The sequence below is a fragment of the Octopus sinensis genome, linkage group LG15 (genome assembly GCF_006345805.1).
Source record: "Octopus sinensis linkage group LG15, ASM634580v1, whole genome shotgun sequence".
In the NCBI taxonomy this organism is placed as follows: Eukaryota; Metazoa; Mollusca; class Cephalopoda; order Octopoda; family Octopodidae; genus Octopus; species Octopus sinensis.
In genome coordinates this window covers 34,450,759-34,472,712 of record NC_043011.1, presented here as the reverse complement: position 1 = coordinate 34,472,712, position 21,954 = coordinate 34,450,759, and the positions used below count along the sequence as shown (strand labels likewise).

At 36.1% G+C, this 21,954-nt stretch overlaps 1 protein-coding gene across 5 annotated transcripts in view; it reads right to left on the bottom strand.

Moving 5' to 3' along the window:
* LOC115219918 (integrin beta pat-3) overlaps positions 1–21,954 on the bottom strand; it is a 217,450-nt gene that overhangs the window by 55,677 nt on the left and 139,819 nt on the right. For 3 of the 5 annotated variants that reach the window (XM_036509625.1, XM_029790225.2, XM_036509627.1), the window contains 3 exons: positions 12,099–12,175; positions 8,050–8,160; positions 887–968 (listed from right to left, as the gene is read on the bottom strand). In XM_036509625.1, the coding sequence (XP_036365518.1) occupies positions 887–968; positions 8,050–8,160; positions 12,099–12,175 (270 nt within the window). Of the gene's footprint in view, positions 1–886; positions 969–8,049; positions 8,161–10,648; positions 10,726–12,098; positions 12,176–21,954 lie in introns of all 5 variants that reach the window. The other 2 variants (XM_036509624.1, XM_036509626.1) reach the window with 1 other exon arrangement.

The window sequence follows — 21,954 nt, the reverse complement described above, 5'->3', positions numbered from 1 at the left end:
CTCTTGATAGAAATAGACATGGTAAAAGATGATTACATACTCATGTACAAGCACATACGCACATACATACATGTGCACCCACATACACACATAATTACACAATAGCTGTGGGCAAAACAAGTCTTCTTAGTGAATTCCGAAAATGGGAACAAAAAGAAGCCCAAAATATACAAATATATCAAAAACATAATGATATTTGTTAGGCAGCTGATGATGACAATATATGTTTGATATACTTGTTTTCTGTGAATCATTTATATCTCATGGCCTCATTGTTCTAAATTGCCCTTCATTCATACAGGGTTGAACTTGTTACTGGGTTCTTAGCATTATGGTGTTTTGGTTTATGCTAATTTCGTTGTTTATACTATACATAAATCAATACAAGTGTGATTGTCCCTTGTATTTCTTATTATGGCTAGAGTAATAAATTATATAAAAGTTCCTAGATTAAGGAGATTTTGTTGTATATATATATATATATATATATATATTTATATATAGAGGGCATTATTATACATACATGCCACATGCTACGAGGGACAATTAGTCATTTCTACCAAAAATTTTACTTATCATAGGTGATACAAGATTAAATTCATTTTTTAAATGTCTTGCTTTGAAAAAATTGCATTGGGTATGATAAGTAAAATTTTTGGTAGAAATGACTAATTGTCCCTTGTAGCGTGTGGCATGTATGTATAATAATGCCCTCTATATATAAATTAATATGTTCAATAAGAAAGAATTATTTTCAAAATTTTTTCTCTTATGAGGTTTTTCACGCTATCTACCTGATAATTTCTTGTTAAGATTCCTTATTAAGAAGTTGTCCTTAATTGTTAAATAATTTTATATATATATATATATATTAGCAAATACTTACTGGGTCTTAACTTTAAGTTGATCACCTGGGGTTGGATATGAATACCGGTTTTATTTCCTATTTCATCTCGTAGGTTTTCATTCTGAAATAGTTGTTAACAATGTTTATTAATTAGAAATTAATAATTAGTGTTCGGTAATTAAAAGTAGGTGATTTATCAATTAAAGATTAAAATATATTTCTCTTTACAACATAAATCCTCACCATCATTTTCACCATCATTTCATCATCGTTTTAACATTTATTTTTCCAAGCCCACATAAGTCTGATGGAATATGTTGAGGCAGCTTCGCTAAAGCCAGATATTCATATCAAACATGAATATGCAGAATACATACATACACAAGCACACACACACACAGGCATGTACACACATGCATACAACAAGATCTCAAACAAACGCAGCCTCTATAACAGACTAAGTCAATGGTCAGTGGAAAGTAACAACTAAAGGACTTCAACAAAGACAAAACAAATTAAACAATCAGTTAGTTAGTTGGATATTTAACCAATTGACTAATAATGAAGGAGTATAATTGAACCAGTGAGTGTGTTAATAATATTGGCATAATGACTCTCCCTAGGCACAACAAAATTTGTTTCAACACAGATTCACATAAAGAATCTTGCAAACCAGATACAAAAACTATACAACATATGCACACACACATACACACACACACACACACACACACACACACACACACACACACACACACACACACAAAATCCTTTCAATTCCACATTTCTCTTCCTTCCCCACCCCAACCAACTTCCCACACTGTCCCTTAAAATAGCAAACAACCCTTAGCTTCACACAAAATAAAAAATGCTAAAACAGATTGGTTCATCTCAAATTCTTTGTAAACTCCTAAATATATCTCCTTCTGTGTATATATATGTATATACTACCAAACAAACATGATTTTTATTGAACTCCTAATACTTTTCCTGAGTATGTATATAGATACTTCCAAACAAACATGATTTTTACTGAACTCCTAATACTTTTTGTTTAATATTTTCTCAGATATTTCCTTGTAAACTGATTGTAACATTTTATTATTATTATCAAAGAATGTATATATGTATTTTAATACTTTTCTGACAACCAGTACTTAACACAACAAAGCTTATACAATCTTTTTCTAAAAAAGTGAAACTGATCAAGTGAATAAACATCTTTCAAATTGCATTTTCAAACCTTCTTTCATATATATATATATATATAATATATATATATATATCATAAGATTTGATGAGCTTCCATCTTCAGTGAAGAGATCTTACATTGGAGCTGTTAATGTTTGTATTTCAAACATAATAAGGTAAAACTTTGTATATTGATCTGTCTAACTTGCTACATTTATATACATTACTTACATGCATGCATACATACATACATTCATACATACATACATACATACATACATACATACATACATACATACATACACACATACATACATAAATTTACTTCTAATATAGGATAAAATTTTTCCCCAAAAACATTTCATCAAAGAGGCAGCATATTAAAATACCTTTTAAGGTGAAAATTATAAACAATTTATAAACAAGAGCAAAAGAAAAAAAAATTCTACGCCAAGTAAAATAAGTACTAGGCTTCCAAAGAATAAGTCCTGGGGTCAATTAGCTCGACTATAGGCGGTGCTCCAGCATAGCCACAGTCAAATGACTGAAACAAGTGTAAAAGAGTAAACGAGCTCAGGCCAACCAAAGTCTTGTGAGTGGATTTGGTAGACAGAAACTGAAAGAAGCCCGCCGTATATATGTATATGTATATATATATCTCTCTCTATATAAACGGCAGTTTGTCTGTGTGCGTGTCTGTGTGTCTGTTAGGTTGTACCCTCACCCTGACCACGGCTTTCAACCGATTCTGATGAAACTTGACACACACATAGCCCAATGTCATAATTCAAAACTAACGCAGCAAAAATTTTGAAAAGTTCCCCCAGTTCTGAAAAAAATCGATAAATTCGACATGGGGTCGAGAATCAGAAACACAAACCACAGACTGTCATGGGGACGCAACTCGACCTTTTTAACTCTCAAAAAAATTTACCATAATTTTTTTTCCATTTTTTTGCTATTTTTTGGCTATAACTCTCTAAAAATGCTTTATAGTTATTTCCCTTACAAATCCGAGCAACGCCGGGCGATACTGCTAGTAGATATATATATATGTATCCCTCTCTCTCTTTCGGAGAGGCACTGAGCAGCTATACGCACACATACACACACGGCAGTAACTTCCACCTACCGAATTCAATCACAAAGCTCCGGTCGGCTCGGGGCTATAGTGGAAGACACCTACCCGAAGTGCCACGCAGTGGGACTGAACCCGAAACCATGTAGATATATATGTATATATGTATGTGTGTGTATATGTATATATATATGTATATATGTATGTGTGTGTATATGTATATATATATGTATATATGTATGTGTGTGTATATGTATATATATATGTATATATGTATGTGTGTATATGTTTGTGTGTCTGTGTTTGTCACCCCCAACATCGCTTGACAACCGATGCTGGTGTGTTTACGTGCCCATAACATAGCGGTTCGGCAAAAGAAACCAATAGAATAAGTACTAGGCTTCCAAAGAATAAGTCCTAGGGTCGATATGCTCGACTAAAGGCGGTGCTCCTGCATGGCCATAGTCAAATGACTGAAACAAGTAAAAGAGAAAGAGAAAGAGAGAGAGAGAGAGATATACACAAAATATTCTATAATTATGTACGTAATTATAATCAGGGGTCAGCTAATTGCTTCACCACATACCGAAATGAGAAATAGACAGTAATGTCATTTCAACTACCCATATATCTACATAGAAAAAGTGTGTTATTGTCTCAGAGATGCTTATGGTAGTTGAAATGACATTAGGGTCTATTTCTAATTTCGGTACATGCCAAAGCAGTTAGCTGACCCTTGATTATAATTATGTATATAATTATAGAATACTTTGTATAATTCACCTAAAAAGGTTATTTTAACGTACTGACTACTTGGTAAAATCATTAATTATTAATCAATTAATTAATTGATCAATTAATTAATTAATCTTATCCTATATTTCTTTTACTTGTTTCAGTCATTTGACTGAGGCCATGCTTGAGCACCACCTTTAGTCGAGCTAATCAACCCCGGGACTTTCTAAGCCCAGTACTTATTCTATGAGTCTCTTTTTACCGAACCGCTAAGTGACGGGGACGTAAACACACTAGCATTGGTTGTCAAGCAATGCTAGGGGGACAAACACAGACACACAAACACACACACATTCATATATATACATATATACGACAGGCTTCTTTCAGTTTCCGTCTACAAAATCCACTTACAAGGCATTGGTCGGCCCGGGGCTATAGCAGAACACAGTGGGACTGAACCTGGAACCATGTGGTTGGTTAGCAAGCTACTTACCACACCAGCCACTCCTGCGCCTATATCATTATTATTGTTATATATATATGTACGTATGTATGTATGTATGTATATATATATGTATGTATGTATGTATGTATATAAACATCCACACATACATATATGAATGAATGTAAATGTGTGTCTGTCTGTCTCTCTCTCTCTCTCTATATATATATATATATATATATATAATATATATATATATTATATATATATATATGTATTTATACACACACACATACAAATATGCATACATGATTGTGTATACATCAAAGTGTTTATGTATGTCTTACAATAGATGCCTGTACCTCTTGTTCATGATTTCTGCTTTGCAATCATTAATCAGGCATTGAGGTGTGTGTATTAATGGCATGTAACTTTGTATCACACCTCAGAAAATTCTAGGTTATTGGGACATACCACATCATTAAATACTTTTTTTGAGGGTTTTATTACACCAATTTTCTGCCCATCCCTGTTTCCAAATTGATGTTTATATTATCTGCCTAGTAGGGAGAATAATTTCATGAACTATTATCTGTTGGGGTTCAAATTCCTTACATTTCATGGACAACATAACTCATTATAAATACTGTATTACATACATTATTATTATTATTATTATTATTATTGTTATTATTATTATTTATTAATTATTATTATTATTATTATTGAGTGAGAGAGCAGTGCATGCCATCAAAGTGACACTGGGGTAAAATATATGAAGCCCAGTATACCCATCATGACTATGGGAGAGAGAGGGAGTGAGAGAGAAAGAGAGAAATAAGAGTGCTAAGACTTGAAATGCAGGTTTGTTCTCAGTCACACACACACACACACACACACAAAAAAAAAACAAAGAAAAAAGTGAAACTTACACCCAGTCACCTTCATTACGACATATTTAACAATTTTCTCACATTGTCTCTCAAACACACACCCAAAAACATAAATATAGCACCTTCATTCATTTACTAATAAGCTTCAATTTTGTCAACTTTTGGAACATATATGCCCTCAAAAATCCCATTTAGATTTGCTTTCAAACAAATGCATATATAAGGCTGTGTATTAAGAGAGCAACGATGCATAATGCAGGTTAGGTTGCAGTCGCACATCATTAACACAGATATTACTTTGAGACCGACAGACAACAGACCAACCAGTGCCCAACCTGCAGCAGAGCCTTCGTAGCACACACCGGACTGATTCACCACAGCTGGAAACAAGATCTCCTGTCTTCTTTCATGTGATGCCCTTGGTCATTACTGACAACGATGGACGAAGTAATGATAATAAAAATGATAATAATTTGCAATTGCTCATGTTAATTATTGATTTGTCGGATCTTTTCGGTTTGAACGGCAGTTTTTTCTAGCGGTGTCATATGAAATTCTCACCCATAATTATGACCCTAGTATCGATCTATTGCATTTCAATCTGTTTTAGGGTTAGGGTTAGTTAGAGTTAGGGTTAGGGCTAGGGTTAGGGGTGGGGGGAAGGGTATCTTTTTTTCTTCACAAATGTAAATAAACCCAATCTGTTTCTTAAACGAGGGACATATTCATACGGCACAGAATGTTTTTTTTTACCTCAATGGACGTCATTGATTGGTTGAAATTGCAGAAATTGAAGAAAAAAAACAACAAATATCTTACAAACTATAGAATTTTCTCAATAAAGCCAAGAGAAAAAGGTGTTTTATAAACACATTCTACCAGTATACGAAGTTTAAAATTTTTTAGTTACCTAGAAATTATGTTAAAAACTGCCGTTCAAACCGAAAAGATCCGATTTGTCTGTTCTCAATTACACATGAAATATAGGTCTTTTTATAGGCATCATCACTGTCATCTTCAATCCCTAGACATTAGTTTCAAGCCCTAGAACTCATAAGGTCAGTTATCCAGTTTCTATGGCATATAAGTGATTGAGATCACAATATTCCCCCGGCACACATCTCAACTGGACACTGGTCAGTCACAGTGTTACTCATTTAAAACTGAGTGGACTAGAGCAATATGAAATGAAACATTTCGCTCAAGAACACAACAAACCGCCAGACTGGGGAATGAAACCATGAGCTTGCAATCATGAGAGCAACATTCTAACCACTAGACTAATTGTCTTCACTTTCTACAGACAGAGAATGGTAAGAATCAAAAGAGCATGGAACAAAATGCATTGTGATATTAGTTGTGGTTCTGTACTTATTTACATTCTGAGTTCAAATTCTGCCGCAGATGACTTTGCCTTTCATCCTTTCGGGGTTGATAAATTAAGTACCAGTGAAACACTGGGGTCGATGTAATCAACTAGTCCCCTCCCCACAAATTTCAGGCCTTGTGCCTTTAGCAGAAACGATATTAGTTCTGGTTGTTTACATTCTGAGTTTGAATTCCTTCAAGGTCATCTTTGCCTTTCATTCTAACATGGTCACTATAAGAAAGTACCAATCCAGTTCTGAGGTCTATGTTATTTACTAACCCAACTCCCCACAAAATTGCTGACCTTGTGCTAAAACCTGAGACCATTACTATAAGATGGTGACTTGGTTCACTTGTTAGTGTCTTGGATAAAATACTTAGCAGGATTTCATCCAGTTATTTAAGTCCTGAGTTCAAATACCACTGATGTTCACTTTGCTTTTCATACTCTGGGATGAATAACATAAAATACCAGTGAAGTATGGGACTCATTTTCTTTTTTTTTTCTACATTAAACCTGTTTACATACCAGACCCTCACAAGACACACACACACACACGAGTCAATGCTTTGTTCTGTGCCATCCATGTCTTTAGTTGTGGGCTTTGATATTAGTTGAGCCACAACTAATATCACAATGCATTTTTTTCAGTTTTTTCATGCAAAACCTTTGTGATTAATAAAGAAATCATAATAATAATAATTATTATTGTTGTTGTTGTTGTTATTGAGGGGCTGAGCTGGCAGAATTGTTAGCATGCTGGATGTAATGCTTAGCAGTATTTTGCCTGTCGCTACGTTCTGGGTTCAGATTCCACCAAAGTCAACTTTGCTTTTCATCCTTTTCGGGTCATTAAATTAAGTACCAGTGAAACACTGGGGTCAATGTAATCAGCAAATCCCTTCCCACCAAACTTCAGGCCTTGTGCCTACAGTAGAAAGGATTATTATTTTAGTAGAAAGGATTATTATTATTATTATTATTATTATTATTATTATTATTATTATTATTATATTATTATTATTGAGTGAGAGAGCTGTGCATGCCATCAAAGTGACACTGGGGTAAAATATCCGAAGCCCAGTATACCCATCATGACTACCTGTTTGATAAGGGTACACCAACCAAGCACATGCATCACAACCATATGTGCGCGATATGGTGATCTCATATCAAGATAAACAGCGCATGACTTTGCAGGTGGGGCTCAGTTAGGATTTTCTTCTGGTCGTGTAACCCATCCCGCTCAAAAGGTCCCTGAATGAGGCGGGGGAGGGGAGGGGTGGGGGAGAGTAGGAGGAGGAGAAGAAGAAGAAGAAGATGATAATGATGATGATGATGATGATGATGATGATGAAGAAGGAGGTGGTGATACTTATGGTGGTGGGATTGTCATCATTGTTCTCTTTTCAAGTGATCAAATGACAAGAGTAAACCATCTGTAATAAAATCCCAAATTACTATCAATCACCAAAAGCAATAAAGTTATACCTTGATAAATTGCAAATCATTGTCTGGATTAATGATGCTGTTGCATTTCTTCTTTATTAGATTGTCTTCTATGTCACACCTGGTGTATTTGGTTCGGCCACTCTGGAATACCTACAATGACAGAAAATGATCTTGATAAATACATATGCAAACATACATAAGCAAAATATACACCCACATATACATTGGGTTGTCCGGAAAGTTTGTGCCGATTTTTAAAGGAAAGAAAAAGGTCAATAAATACTTGCCATTACATTTTTAGTCAACCAAATATGAACCATTTTATTGCACAATGCGTCTCCATCTTTCCCTTAACTTGAAAATACCCTCTTCCCAGAATTGAGGTGGTTTCATGGCAAAGAATTCATCAAAGTATCTTTTTACATCATCCAAGGAATTGAAATTTTTACCATTGAGACTATTCTGCAGAGACCTGAATAAGTTAGAATCCGAAGGACCAATATCTGGTGAATATGGAGGGTGGGGTAACACATCCCAGCTGAGCTGCAGCAATTTTTGACTGGTTTCCAAAGCATCAAGTGCCAAAAATGAACTTCCTTATCTTCCATTTTAAAGGGTTACAGAATTAACACTGGTTATAGGAGCATAAACCTTCTTCCACGAAAAGATAGCTTAAACTGTGCTCTAAATGGAGGTGTAGTCAAATCCTATTTTATGGACTCAACCATGTTCTAAAATAAGTTGAAAGGTAAGCTACTATAAATTGGCACAAACTTTCTGGACAACCCAATATATATATATATACATATGGAAGCACTCCGTCGGTTACGACGACGAGGGTTCCGGTTGATCCGAATCAACGGAACAGCCTGCTCGTGAAATTAACGTGTAAGTGGCTGAGCACTCCACAGACACGTGTACCCCTAACGTAGTTCTGGGGATATTCAGCGTGACACAGAGAGTGACAAGGCCGGCCCTTTGAAATACAGATACAACAGAAACAGGAAGTAAGAGTGAGAGAAAGTTGTGATGAAAGAGTACAGCAGGGATCGCCACCATCCCCTGCCGGAGCCTCGTGGAACTTTTAGGTGTTTTCGCTCAATAAACACTCACAACGCCCGGTCTGGGAATCGAAACCACGATCCTATGACCGCGAGTCCGCTGCCCTAACCACTGGGCCATTGCGCCTCCATATACATATATGTGTGTGCATATGAGTGTGTGCAAGTGTGTGTATGTGTGTGTGTGTATGTGTGTGTGTGTGTGTGTGTAGATCTACAAACCAAACTGTAAAATTAACTTATATTATAATATTAGAAAATTAAATTAATTAGAACTACCAGTGAAGTCATCCTTTTCCTTTTTCAAATATACCCAACCGTACCAAGGATTTCACACATTTTCCAATATATATACATATGTGGCTGATGCCAGTGCCGCCTAGACTGGCTTCCGTGCCGGTGGCACGTAAAAAGCACTATCCGAATCGTGGCCAATGCCAGCGCCTCCTTAACTGGCTTCCGTGCCGGTGGCACATAAAATGCACCAATCCGATCATGGCTGTTGTCAGCCTCGCCTGGCACCTGTGCAGGTGGCACGTAAAAAGCACCCACTACACTCACGGAGTGGTTGGCATTAGGAAGGGCATCCAGCTGTAGAAACACTGCCAGATCAGACTGGAGCCTGGTGCAGCCTTCTGGCTTCCCAGATCCCCGGTCGAACCGTCCAACCCATGCTAGCATGGAGAACGGACGTTAAACGATGATGATGATGATGATGATGATGTGTATATAAAAGGGAGTGCTGTAAAGTTCCTGGCTTTAAAGGTATCATGAAAGGACTGGTTCGAGGCCCAACCTTCAGAGTTCTTTTACAGGACTTAGAAAAACTGAAGGACTGCTGCAATAAGTATGTGAATCTGAAAGAGGAATATTTTGAATAAAACCATAATTAACTGATCCTCCTTTACCCAAAGCCAGAAACTTTTCAGTATACACACTAAATAAAATTTGTTGAAAAAAAGGCTGCAATAATTACGCACCAACCCAATAGTTCAAATGTATGCATGTATGTATGTATGTATGTATGTGTGAAGGTGCATGGCCTGGTGGTGTAGGTGTTACACTCATAATCACCAGATTGTGGCTTTAATTTTCAGACTGAGCAGTGGGTTCCGTTCCTGAGCAAAAGACTTCATTTCATATTGCTTCAGCACACTTCAGTTGCAAATGGGTAAACCTGCTACGCACTAACCTTCCAATCTTAGCCAGCAGGGTCGCATCATTTGAAAGTTCAAAATGATGCAAAGTGCATTGTAACCAGTTTTGTTTAACAACATCTGACAGTCTGTGTGTGTGTGTGTGTGTGTGTGTGTGTGTGTGTGTATACAGACATGTATATGTTTATTATTTATGCGTTTTGTGTGAGCACATGCACAAAAATGTTTGTGTGTGCTTGTGGGATTATACTTATGTTAAGCAAGCAGTTATTTTGGCAAACCAAAAAAAAAAAACACAAAAACAAAATTCATTTACTTTGAAGAATAACATATAAAAGAAAACTAATAAACCTCAGAGCACAAATTACAAAACCAAATAAAAATATAAACTAAGAAATCAAACAAAAAAAATATCCTTACCTCATCTGCACACCAGGTGCAATCTTTGTGCAAAGTGAAACACTGTGCACAGGTTTCGGCATGTTTACATATTGTACCTGGGGAGAGAAGGACCAAAATAGATTAAGTCATATAGAAGGACCAAGGTACTCAAGCTGGTTCACTGCCTTGAAGGGTTTAATCAAACAAATTGACTGGTATTTACTTTTATTGATCCCTCACCCCCACCCCCACCCCAAACAAAAATCAGAGCCAGCACTAACCCTCATAGGATTTGTACCTCAAACCATTTAAAAGTGAGGTCAACTAAATGTCACAAGGAGGCCAATTCTGACAAACCAATGCCAAAATTCTAACACACTAATGGTTTCAAATTTTGGAACAAGGCCAGCAATTTCGTGGGAGGGGCTAAGTTAATTAGATTGACCCCAGTGCTCAACTGGTGCTTATTTTATCAACCTTGAAAAGATGAAAGGCAATGCTGACCCTGGCGCATTTTCACCAATTAAATTTTCACCAATTAAATTTTTCTTTAATATATGTATATATGTGAAGGCACATGGCTCAGTGGTTAGAGTGTCGGGCTTACGATCGTGAGGTTTTGAGTTTGAATTCCTAACTGGGCTGTGTGTTGTATTCTTGAGCAAGACACTTTATTTCATGTTGCTCTAGTTCACTCAGCTGTAGAAATGAGTTCTGACGTTGGTGATGCCAATCTATATTAGCCTTTGCTTTCTTTTGGATAACACCGGTGGCATGGAGAGGGGAAGCCGGTATGCCTGGGCAACTGCTGGTCTTCCATAAAACAACTTTGCTCAGACATATGCCTTGGAAGGGAACTTTCTAGGTACAATCCCATGGTCAGACATGACCAAAGGGGGTTTCAGCAACTCAGCATATATATATATATATATATATATATATATATATATATATATATACATACATACATACCTATATATATATGTATGTATGTATGTATGTATGTATGTATATATATATATGTATGTATGTATATATATATATGTATGTATGTATATATATATATATATAATATATATATATATATATATATATATATTATATATATATATGTGAAAAATCCAATCGATCACAGACAGCATGGTAAGAGGCACAATCATTGTGAAAAGTGGAGTTTGGAGCTGAAGCATTCAACAATGTGTGTGTGTGTGTGTGTGTGTGTGTTGTGTGTGTGTATACAGACATGTATATGTTTATTATTTATGCGTTTTGTGTGAGCACATGCACAAAAATGTTTGTGTGTGCTTGTGGGATTATACTTATGTTAAGCAAGCAGTTATTTTGGCAAACCAAAAAAAAAAAACACAAAAACAAAATTCATTTACTTTGAAGAATAACATATAAAAGAAAACTAATAAACCTCAGAGCACAAATTACAAAACCAAATAAAAATATAAACTAAGAAATCAAACAAAAAAAATATCCTTACCTCATCTGCACACCAGGTGCAATCTTTGTGCAAAGTGAAACACTGTGCACAGGTTTCGGCATGTTTACATATTGTACCTGGGGAGAGAAGGACCAAAATAGATTAAGTCATATAGAAGGACCAAGGTACTCAAGCTGGTTCACTGCCTTGAAGGGTTTAATCAAACAAATTGACTGGTATTTACTTTTATTGATCCCTCACCCCCACCCCAAACAAAAATCAGAGCCAGCACTAACCCTCATAGGATTTGTACCTCAAACCATTTAAAAGTGAGGTCAACTAAATGTCACAAGGAGGCCAATTCTGACAAACCAATGCCAAAATTCTAACACACTAATGGTTTCAAATTTTGGAACAAGGCCAGCAATTTCGTGGGAGGGGCTAAGTTAATTAGATTGACCCCAGTGCTCAATTGGTGCTTATTTTATCAACCTTGAAAAGATGAAAGGCAATGCTGACCCTGGCGCATTTTCACCAATTAAATTTTCACCAATTAAATTTTTCTTTAATATATGTATATATGTGAAGGCACATGGCTCAGTGGTTAGAGTGTCGGGCTTACGATCGTGAGGTTTTGAGTTTGAATTCCTAACTGGGCTGTGTGTTGTATTCTTGAGCAAGACACTTTATTTCATGTTGCTCTAGTTCACTCAGCTGTAGAAATGAGTTCTGACGTTGGTGATGCCAATCTATATTAGCCTTTGCCTTTCTTTTGGATAACACCGGTGGCATGGAGAGGGGAAGCCGGTATGCCTGGGCAACTGCTGGTCTTCCATAAAACAACTTTGCTCAGACATATGCCTTGGAATGGAACTTTCTAGGTACAATCCCATGGTCAGACATGACCAAAGGGGGTTTCAGCAACTCAGCATATATATATATATATATATATATATATACATACATACATACCTATATATATATATATATATATGTATGTATGTATGTATATATATATATGTATGTATGTATGTATATTATATATGTATGTATGTATGGTATGTATGTATATATATATATATATATATATATATATATATATATGTGAAAAATCCAATCGATCACAGACAGCATGGTAAGAGGCACAATCATTGTGAAAAGTGGAGTTTGGAGCTGAAGCATTCAACAGTGTGTGTGTGTGTGTGTTTGTCCTCACTCCCACTGCTTAATAACCAGTACTGGTTTGTTTATGTTCCCATAACTTAGCAGTTTGGCAAGAGACAGATAGAAAAGAAAAAGAAGCACTGGGATTGATTTATTCAACTAAAACTCTTCAAGGCGATGCCCCAGCATGGCCACAGCTCAATGAGTGAAACAAGTACAAGATAAAAGATAAAAGCAAAACCCAGAAGGATGAAAGGCAAAGTTAACCGCAAAGGGATTTGAGCGCAGAATGCAGACAGAACTAAGTACCCCAAAGTATTTTGTCCAACATTCTAACAATTCTGCCAATTATAATTAAGGGGTTTTCAGCATTGATATTTCCCCTTCTAAATAAAAATGACCCCTTGAACTCTAAGACATCCATCACTGACATAAATTACTGGTTTCCGCCATAAACCTTTTCTCGTCATCAGGCAACCATAGACCTGTCTGAACTGGTTCAAACAGGTATTTAATAAGCTGGAAGGATTAGCAACCACTAGAACCAGATCTAACCAGGGTTATTATAGTCAGCATGTGTTAATTAATTTCTCCAATATATCAGGAGCTTTGTTGTTATTGTTGATGCTGTTGTTGTAGTTGGTCATACAGTTGTTCTTGTTATTATTTATGTTATTGATGTTGGTGTTGTTGCATTATAAATATGCATGTTGTAGTAGTTGTGCTATTGTTGCTGTAGTTAGTCATCCTGTTGTTGTTGTTGTTGTTGTAGACAGTCTTGCTGCTGTTGATGTTGTTTAGTCCCAAGTCAACACTAATTGAGCAAAGTAGGTTCAAAGGCATTCCAACCGTGACCATCCCGTCCTATTCCATCATTTTCCCCTATGCAAAGGACACCCAACACCACATTATCCAACAAGTCCTTTTTCAAGTAGGCTGTGTGTTCATTAAAGGGAAATCTAGCTGCTATTTCTAGCATCAAGCAACCACAAAGCAGTTCCCTTGTTACGCATTATTCTAGTTACTGAAGATGATGTTTAGCTCCAGGTTTGCTCTGATCAAAGCAGGCATATGATCAATAACATTCCAAACATGCCCATCCTGATTTGTGTGAGTGTAGGGGGGCGGTGTATGGCAGGGGAGAGTATATCTAGGTGTACATTATCTAATGTGTTCATCATACAAAAGTAAGGTAGTGTAAGATAGGGGAGGTTTGGCTGCTATTTCTAGCATGTCAAGTGACCATGTAAAGGTAACTTCATTGACTTAGGTCAATAAATGTGCAACTGTTGTTACTGTTGTGGACGTCATTGGTGTTCTTGGCTGTGTTCTTGCTGTGGTTCTGGTTCATTCTATTTTTATTGTTGTTATTGATTATTACTGTTTGTCATTGTTGTGGTTGTTATTGATGTGGAAGCATGACAAGGTTTAGACGTGAAGTTTGCTTCCTGACATAATGGTTATGGATTCAGTCCCACTGTGTGGCACTTTGAGACCAGCCAAAACCTTGTGAGTGGATTTGGTAGATGGAAACTGACAGAAGCCTGCCATATAGTTACATACATATATATATATATATATATATATATATATGTGTGTGTGTGTGTGTGTATACACATACACACACATATATAATAGTAGAAATATTTATAATACAGCTAGCATGGTAACAATGTCAGTAAATGGAGTCGGGACTGTCTTGTATACAAATAAATACAATAAATGCAGATGCAGAGAAAAATCAAAGTGCCCATTGATGAATCTCTGTATGAGTACAAATCTTGTATATAAATGTACCAAGAGCGTTTATACTCTCTTTTACTCTTTACTCTTTTACTTGTTTCAGTCATTTGACTGCGGCCATGCTGGAGCACCGCCTTTAGTCGAGCAAATTGACCCCAGGACTTATTCTTTGTAAGCCCAGTACTTATTCTATCGGTCTCTTTTGCCGAACCGCTAAGTGACGGGGACGTAAACACACCAGCATCGCTTGTCAAGCAATGCTAGGGGGACAAACACACACACACATACATATATATATATATATATATATATATATATATATTATATATATATATATATATAATATATATATATATATACATATATACGACAGGCTTCTTTCAGTTTCTGTCTACCAAATCCACTCACAAGGCATTGGTCGGCCCAGGGCTATTGCAGAAGACACTTGCCCAAGATGCCACGGAGTGGGACTGAACCCGGAACCATGTGGTTGGTTAGCAAGCTACTTACCACACAGCCACTCCTATTTGTTAAAAATTATTTCTAATACTTTTCTTGCTGCATTGTATGTTAATTTCTCTTTCTCCTTCTGTGATTTTCTTTTTGATCTTCTACGTAAATAAAGATATTTCCTCCATCTGGCTGCTTTTCTTTCTACAGAATGAGAAGTTACATTGTGGAACTTTTATTTTAACAAGTTGTGTCTATTTATCCATCACTGAGATACATCTGTATGGCCAGATGCTCCTCAACCAGTTGTTTAGTGTCCCACCCATGAGGAATCAATGTTAGATGCGTCGAAACAATTGTTGTGATTAATGATAAATCCTCATATATTCTATCTTCCATCTTTCATTTGCCATATACATAACGATCACTGTGAAAGTGACCATGCTTTACCAGTAAGCTATCAAGTGTAAACCATTCATTTTATTATCCAATATGTGTGTGTGTGTGTGTATATACAGTTAATCCAAACATGAACAAAGAGAAAACACAACAACGCAGGGACATGGAACAAGTATAGTGTTATTGGAAGCTCAGGAAAGGAAAGAAGGAAGGAGGATTTAACATTTTGAGCAGAGCTCTTCGTCAGAAACATAGAAAAAGGAAAAGTCCAAGGATGGGAAAACGGAGAAAGAAAATCGCCAACTATACACATGCGATCCCATATTGAATATATATATAGATACACACATACACACATCTACACGTATTACCCTTACTGCAGCTGCTGGATTTGAAAAGCCACTTCACACCTAGCTGAGATGACAAATGGAAGCTTTCGACACTTCAACATTTCAGATTGGCCTCTGGTTATCTAATTTACTTTTTGATTTATTTTTATATATTTGTTTATTGACTTGTTTTATTTTTGTATAGCAAATACAGCTAATTGGTATGCTAAGAAACTTTTATCATCATCATCATCATCATCGTCATTATCATCAACATCGTCATCATCACCATTATCATCACTCACTATGGTTATTATCACTAATCATCCTCATCATCATCATGATAATAATTGAAGTTCTTTGTTATTTTGCCTACCCCAACACACATACACACACACACACACACACACACACACACACCACGTACATAACTTGCCTCCTTCCATTACTTTACCATCACATTAATTGGCCTTGTGCCATCACAGTAACATAGTACTCTGTTCCATTTCTACCACATAAACAATAGTCATTAACTCAAATTTTTTTTCCAGTTTGTGTTAAATATTTTCTTCAGCTTGTTAGGATAGTCTTCTCTTTTTTGGTGAACTAATTTACTCGTATTCTGTAGAACATACATACATACATCGTCGTCATCATCATCTCATTTAACATTTGTTTTCCATGATGGCATGGATTGGACAGTTTAACAGGAGCTGAAAAGCTATCCAGGCTCCTTGTCTGTTGTGGCATTGTTTCTACAGCTGGATGCCTTTCTAACACCAAACACTCTACAGAGTGTACTGGGTGCTTTTACACAGCACAGTCATGGGAGCATTTATGTGACACTGACAAGGGTGATTTTTATGTGACACCAGGACCCATGAGCCCGCAAGATTAGGAATGCTCAGCTGGAGAGGGTTGCAGGGGACAAACCTGTATACAAGGACAATCATGCTTTTACTTAGCTTGGCATGTCTTCTCAAGCACAGCAAACCACTAGAAGTCTCAGTCCCCTATCATCCCCTCTGTAAGTCCCAACATCTGTAGATCCTTTCTCACCACTTCGTTCCACATCTTCCTGGATCTACCCCTTATACATGCTCCCTCTGCAATTAGAGATCAGCATCTCTTGATACATTCATTCATATGCATTACATGTCCATACCAGTGCAGTCTTCTCTCTTGCACACTACATCTTATGATATGTACACCGTTTTTCTCTCAAATTACTTACACTCTGTTGTAAATGCACACTGACATTACCCATCCAGCAGAGCATACTGGTTTCATTTCTTTCAAAGCTTTGCATACCCTCAGTAGTCACAGCCCATGCTTCACTGCCATGTAGCATAGCTGTTCATTCACAGGCATCATACAATCTGCCTTTCACTCTGGGGGAGAGGCCCTTCGTAACTAACAGAGGTAGTAGCTTTCTGAACTTTGTCCTGCCTATCCTTATTCTGGCAGCTATGCTTTCAGAACAACCTCTCCCACTATTAACTTGGTCACCTAAGTAATAGAAACTGTATACTCCTATTTTCTGTACATTCCTGGTGTTTAATGTACATGCACCTCTGCCACATGTAAAGACTACTTCCTCTGTTAGTCTTCCAGTAATATTGCTGCACCTCTTATATGTCCATAGCTTGCACTGAGTACACAATATAGAGTTTCTCCCAACACCTTTTCTACAAATCAAGCAAGCCCATCCCCCTGAATGGATCTGTGATTTGTCTGTTTTCCTACTTATCAAGATTTTGGTCTTCTAATTAAATTCTAAGGCCCTTTGATTCCAGTCTGTGCTTCCATACCAGAAATTTCTTTTCTAGTTTTTATAGTGATGATACAAACATATACATATATATACACACATACACATGCGTATATATATATTATCATGAGATATATTATTATACTACTATTAAAGCCAATATGTTTCTCTCATGGTAACTAACACAACATCCACTTTTAAACGGGGTTAAATATTACCCATATATACATACATACATATATATACTAGCTGACGTACCTGGTAATTCCTGGGAAAGTGGGTTTATCTCTTGGTTATGTTCTCATAATTTTTTGCTAATCCAATAACAATACAAAGTATGTAGCCCTTAAAATGGTTTTTGTGCATTTACAGAGAATACCAAACTTTCTTACACAGGATCTTGTTTTTAGGAATTCCCAATAAGTTATGAATACTCAAATTGTGAAGTCGGTTATGCAATAACATGAAATTAGTTACCCGATAGTAAGAATTCAAATAAAGTTGCCCCCCAAAAGAGCTTTAATGCATTCCCAGAGTATATAGAACATAGGAAGAAATACTAATAAGGTATATATACTAAAATTGTAAAGTATGTTACGTAATAACAGGCTAATCAGATATGGGATAATAATTCAAAGTAAATAATTCTGGAAAGGGCTTTTGTGTGTTCCCAGAGAATATTACCCCCAGGGGCACTAGTGTTGGTATATTTGTGAATAAGTTACTAATCGAAATAAGTGGATCTATTGTTTAGGAATACACTATTTACTTGTTTAAGGGTTGTACTGGATAAATTTCAAAAATAACTCTAACAGTTCAAATACTAAGAAATAAGCATACTCAATTTCATTTTTACCAAATAATTTAGGAAAATGAATGGGTTATTTCACTTGGCTATATATAAGGATCCCTTCCAGGAGCAAGTGGGTTATTTCCCTTGGCTTTTAAAATAAAATATATTAGATATATAAGGATCCCCTCCAGGGGCCCAATTATCGAATTTTTCAACAATCTGAGTATGCCATGAGGTTTCTATACATTTCTACTCACATGTCAAGTTTCATCAAAATTGATAAAATGATGTTGGAGGAGTTAGCTAACAATGCCACAAACACACCTAGAATGTAGTGTGTGTATATATATGTAATTAATAAAGACAGCAGGGTGCAATGTTTTACCAAAAGGAAAAACTATAATTGTCACTAAATATGACAAGGGTGTTAGAACACTTACATTACTAGAAATAAGAGCTAAAAAGTTCTAATGCTGTAGTTAAAGCACATAATTGTATAGATATGTACTGACAAGGACTGTAATCGCCCGAAAGCACCAGTCGAGAGTTCCCTATACTGACCAGTCAGTTTCAGCTAATTCCATAGACTCATCAGTAGGGACCACTCGACTCAGCTGATTCCAGACTTAATTTTCTGTCAGTAGCTACATATGTATCCACCATAAAAATCTATGGATGATTTAGTAAATCACTAATGTGTATATAAAAAAAAATTAAGATAAACAGCCATGTGCAATGTTTTACCAAAAAGAAAAACTATAACTGTCACTAGATATAACTAGGGTATTGGAACATGTGTGTGTAACCTATATAGTAGACTAGCAGTATTGCCCGGCGTTGCTCGGGTTTGTAAGGGAAATAACTATAAAGCATTTTTAGAGAGTTATAGCCAAAAAATAGCAAAAAAAATGGGAAAAAAATTATGGTAAATTTTTTTTTAGTTAAAAAGGTCGAGTTGCGTCCCCTAGACAGTCTGTGGTTTGTGTTTCTGATTCTCGACCCCATGTCGAATTTATCGATTTTTTTCAGAACTGGGGGAACTTTTCAAAATTTTTGCTGCATTAGTTTTGAATTATGACATTGGGCTATGTGTGTGTCAAGTTTCATCAGAATCGGTTGAAAGCCGTGGTCAGGGTGAGGGTACAACCTGACAGACACACACACAGACAAACTGCCGTTTATATAGAGAGAGCTATATAAACAAGGTTGATTTAGCTATTTCTCCATAGATTGAGAAATGATGAAAAGCCTTAATTGGTTTTCAAACCTTCCTGGCATCTCATCAGAGTTGTTTACATCAAACTGAGCAATGAGCAGCCAATCTGTTTATAGCAGCTGGCTGTATTTGAACACAGAATGCATAGAACTAGAAAAGATACTATATGGAGTATTTCATTTCATGTCATAACAATTCCCTCAACCCACGCCTTCTTGATTGATACTCTGTTGTTAATCTTATGCTAAAATGATGAAAGCTAAAGTTGACCTCAGTGAGATCTGAACTCAGAGAGCTGAGTCACAAAAGACACTGCAAGCATTCTTGCCAACAAACTAAGAAATCTGCCACCTCACCGCTAGACTATCAAATGTACATGCGTGTGTGTGTGTGTGTGTGTGGTGTGTGTGAATGCACACATGTATGTGTGAATATATATATATATATATATATATATACACACACACAAACACTCACATGTGTGTATGTGTATAAATAAATACATATATATATATATACACACACACAAACACTCACATGTGTGTATGTGTATAAATAAATACATATATATATATATATATATATATATATATATATATATGTGTGTGTGTGTGTGTGTCTGTGTGTGTGTGTGTGTGTGTGTATGTATATACACACAGACACAGACACACACACACACACACACACACGCATACATAATATATAACAGTAAGATAAAATAGATATTTGGTTTCTATTATGGCAGAAATGAATGATGCATTTTCAAGTGTAATATTAGTAGTTATTAATAGGAACCATACCTTTCTTTCTTTCTCTCTCTCTCTCTCTCTCTCTCTTTTTATTTATTTATTTTTTTTTTTTTTTGATACTATAAATATTATATTTGCTATCTTTCAGGAACAACAAGTGTCAAAGACACACTCAGCTGTATCACTGATAGATGTGACACAGGCCAAGTAACAAATGCTGTACTACTTCAACATACTTTATCTGATGATATTTATCCCACACCCCGCTATACCAGTCTATACCATTCATACATTCAAAATGTCAACTATGCCATTTGACACTGCTGCTGCTGCTGCTCTCACTGTTGTTGTTACAGTAGTAGTTGCAATTGCTAGTGCTGCTATGGTTGTTGTTGCTTAGGTGTAGATGAGCAGACACCATAATCCAATATGTTCCTGTATTGACCACCCTGTTTATGAATTTCTTTCTCTTTCAAAAATAAGACAATGCAAGTGAGAGCTGTGATGCATCTTAACCAAATAAAAGGATTTCGAATCTAAGCATTGGGCTGTCTTAGTAGCTTTATAGGCCCCTGGGCAAATCTATACACTGGGCCCTACAGCATTTACTTATTGACAGCAAACTACAGCATACATAGTTCAGAATAAAGCCCCCAGATCCGCGGGGCCTCTGGGTTACTGCCCAGTGTGCCCATACCTTAAGACGGTACTGACTAAATACATGGACTTAAATTACAGTCAGCAGGATTAAAGACACTTAATCTGATACCAGTAGTTTACTGGAACCTTACTTATTTTATCAAATATTAGAAAGGTAAAGTCAAATCTAGTGGACATTGAACTCAGAATATAAAAAGAACCTGACTTAGTAGTGCAAGATCTGCCCAACTCTTAACTGATTCTGCCAAACCACTGTTCTGCAACCAGATGAAATAAATACTTCCTTATTAAGTCAACAAGGGTGCTTCTACATAGTCATTCAATCTACAAGAAGGAGCAGGCAAATCTTCTATAAATCAGACACTATTGTGCAAACAAAAAGAAGTGCAAATTAGATAATTTGACTCTATATACATTATCTTGGGAAAAAATAAAAGTGAATGGTCATAACTGGATTGGTTTAAAGTAAAGATCTACTCAATTATGTCCCATCTAGGATTAAACACCAAGTTGTGTATATCGAACATGTAATTAAAAAATTTAGTTTCTGTCTGAATTTCCTTTAGTCTTTTTCAGCATATGTGTGTACAAGTGAACTGATTTCAATTTTATTTTAACAACAATAAATCTCAATAAATCCTG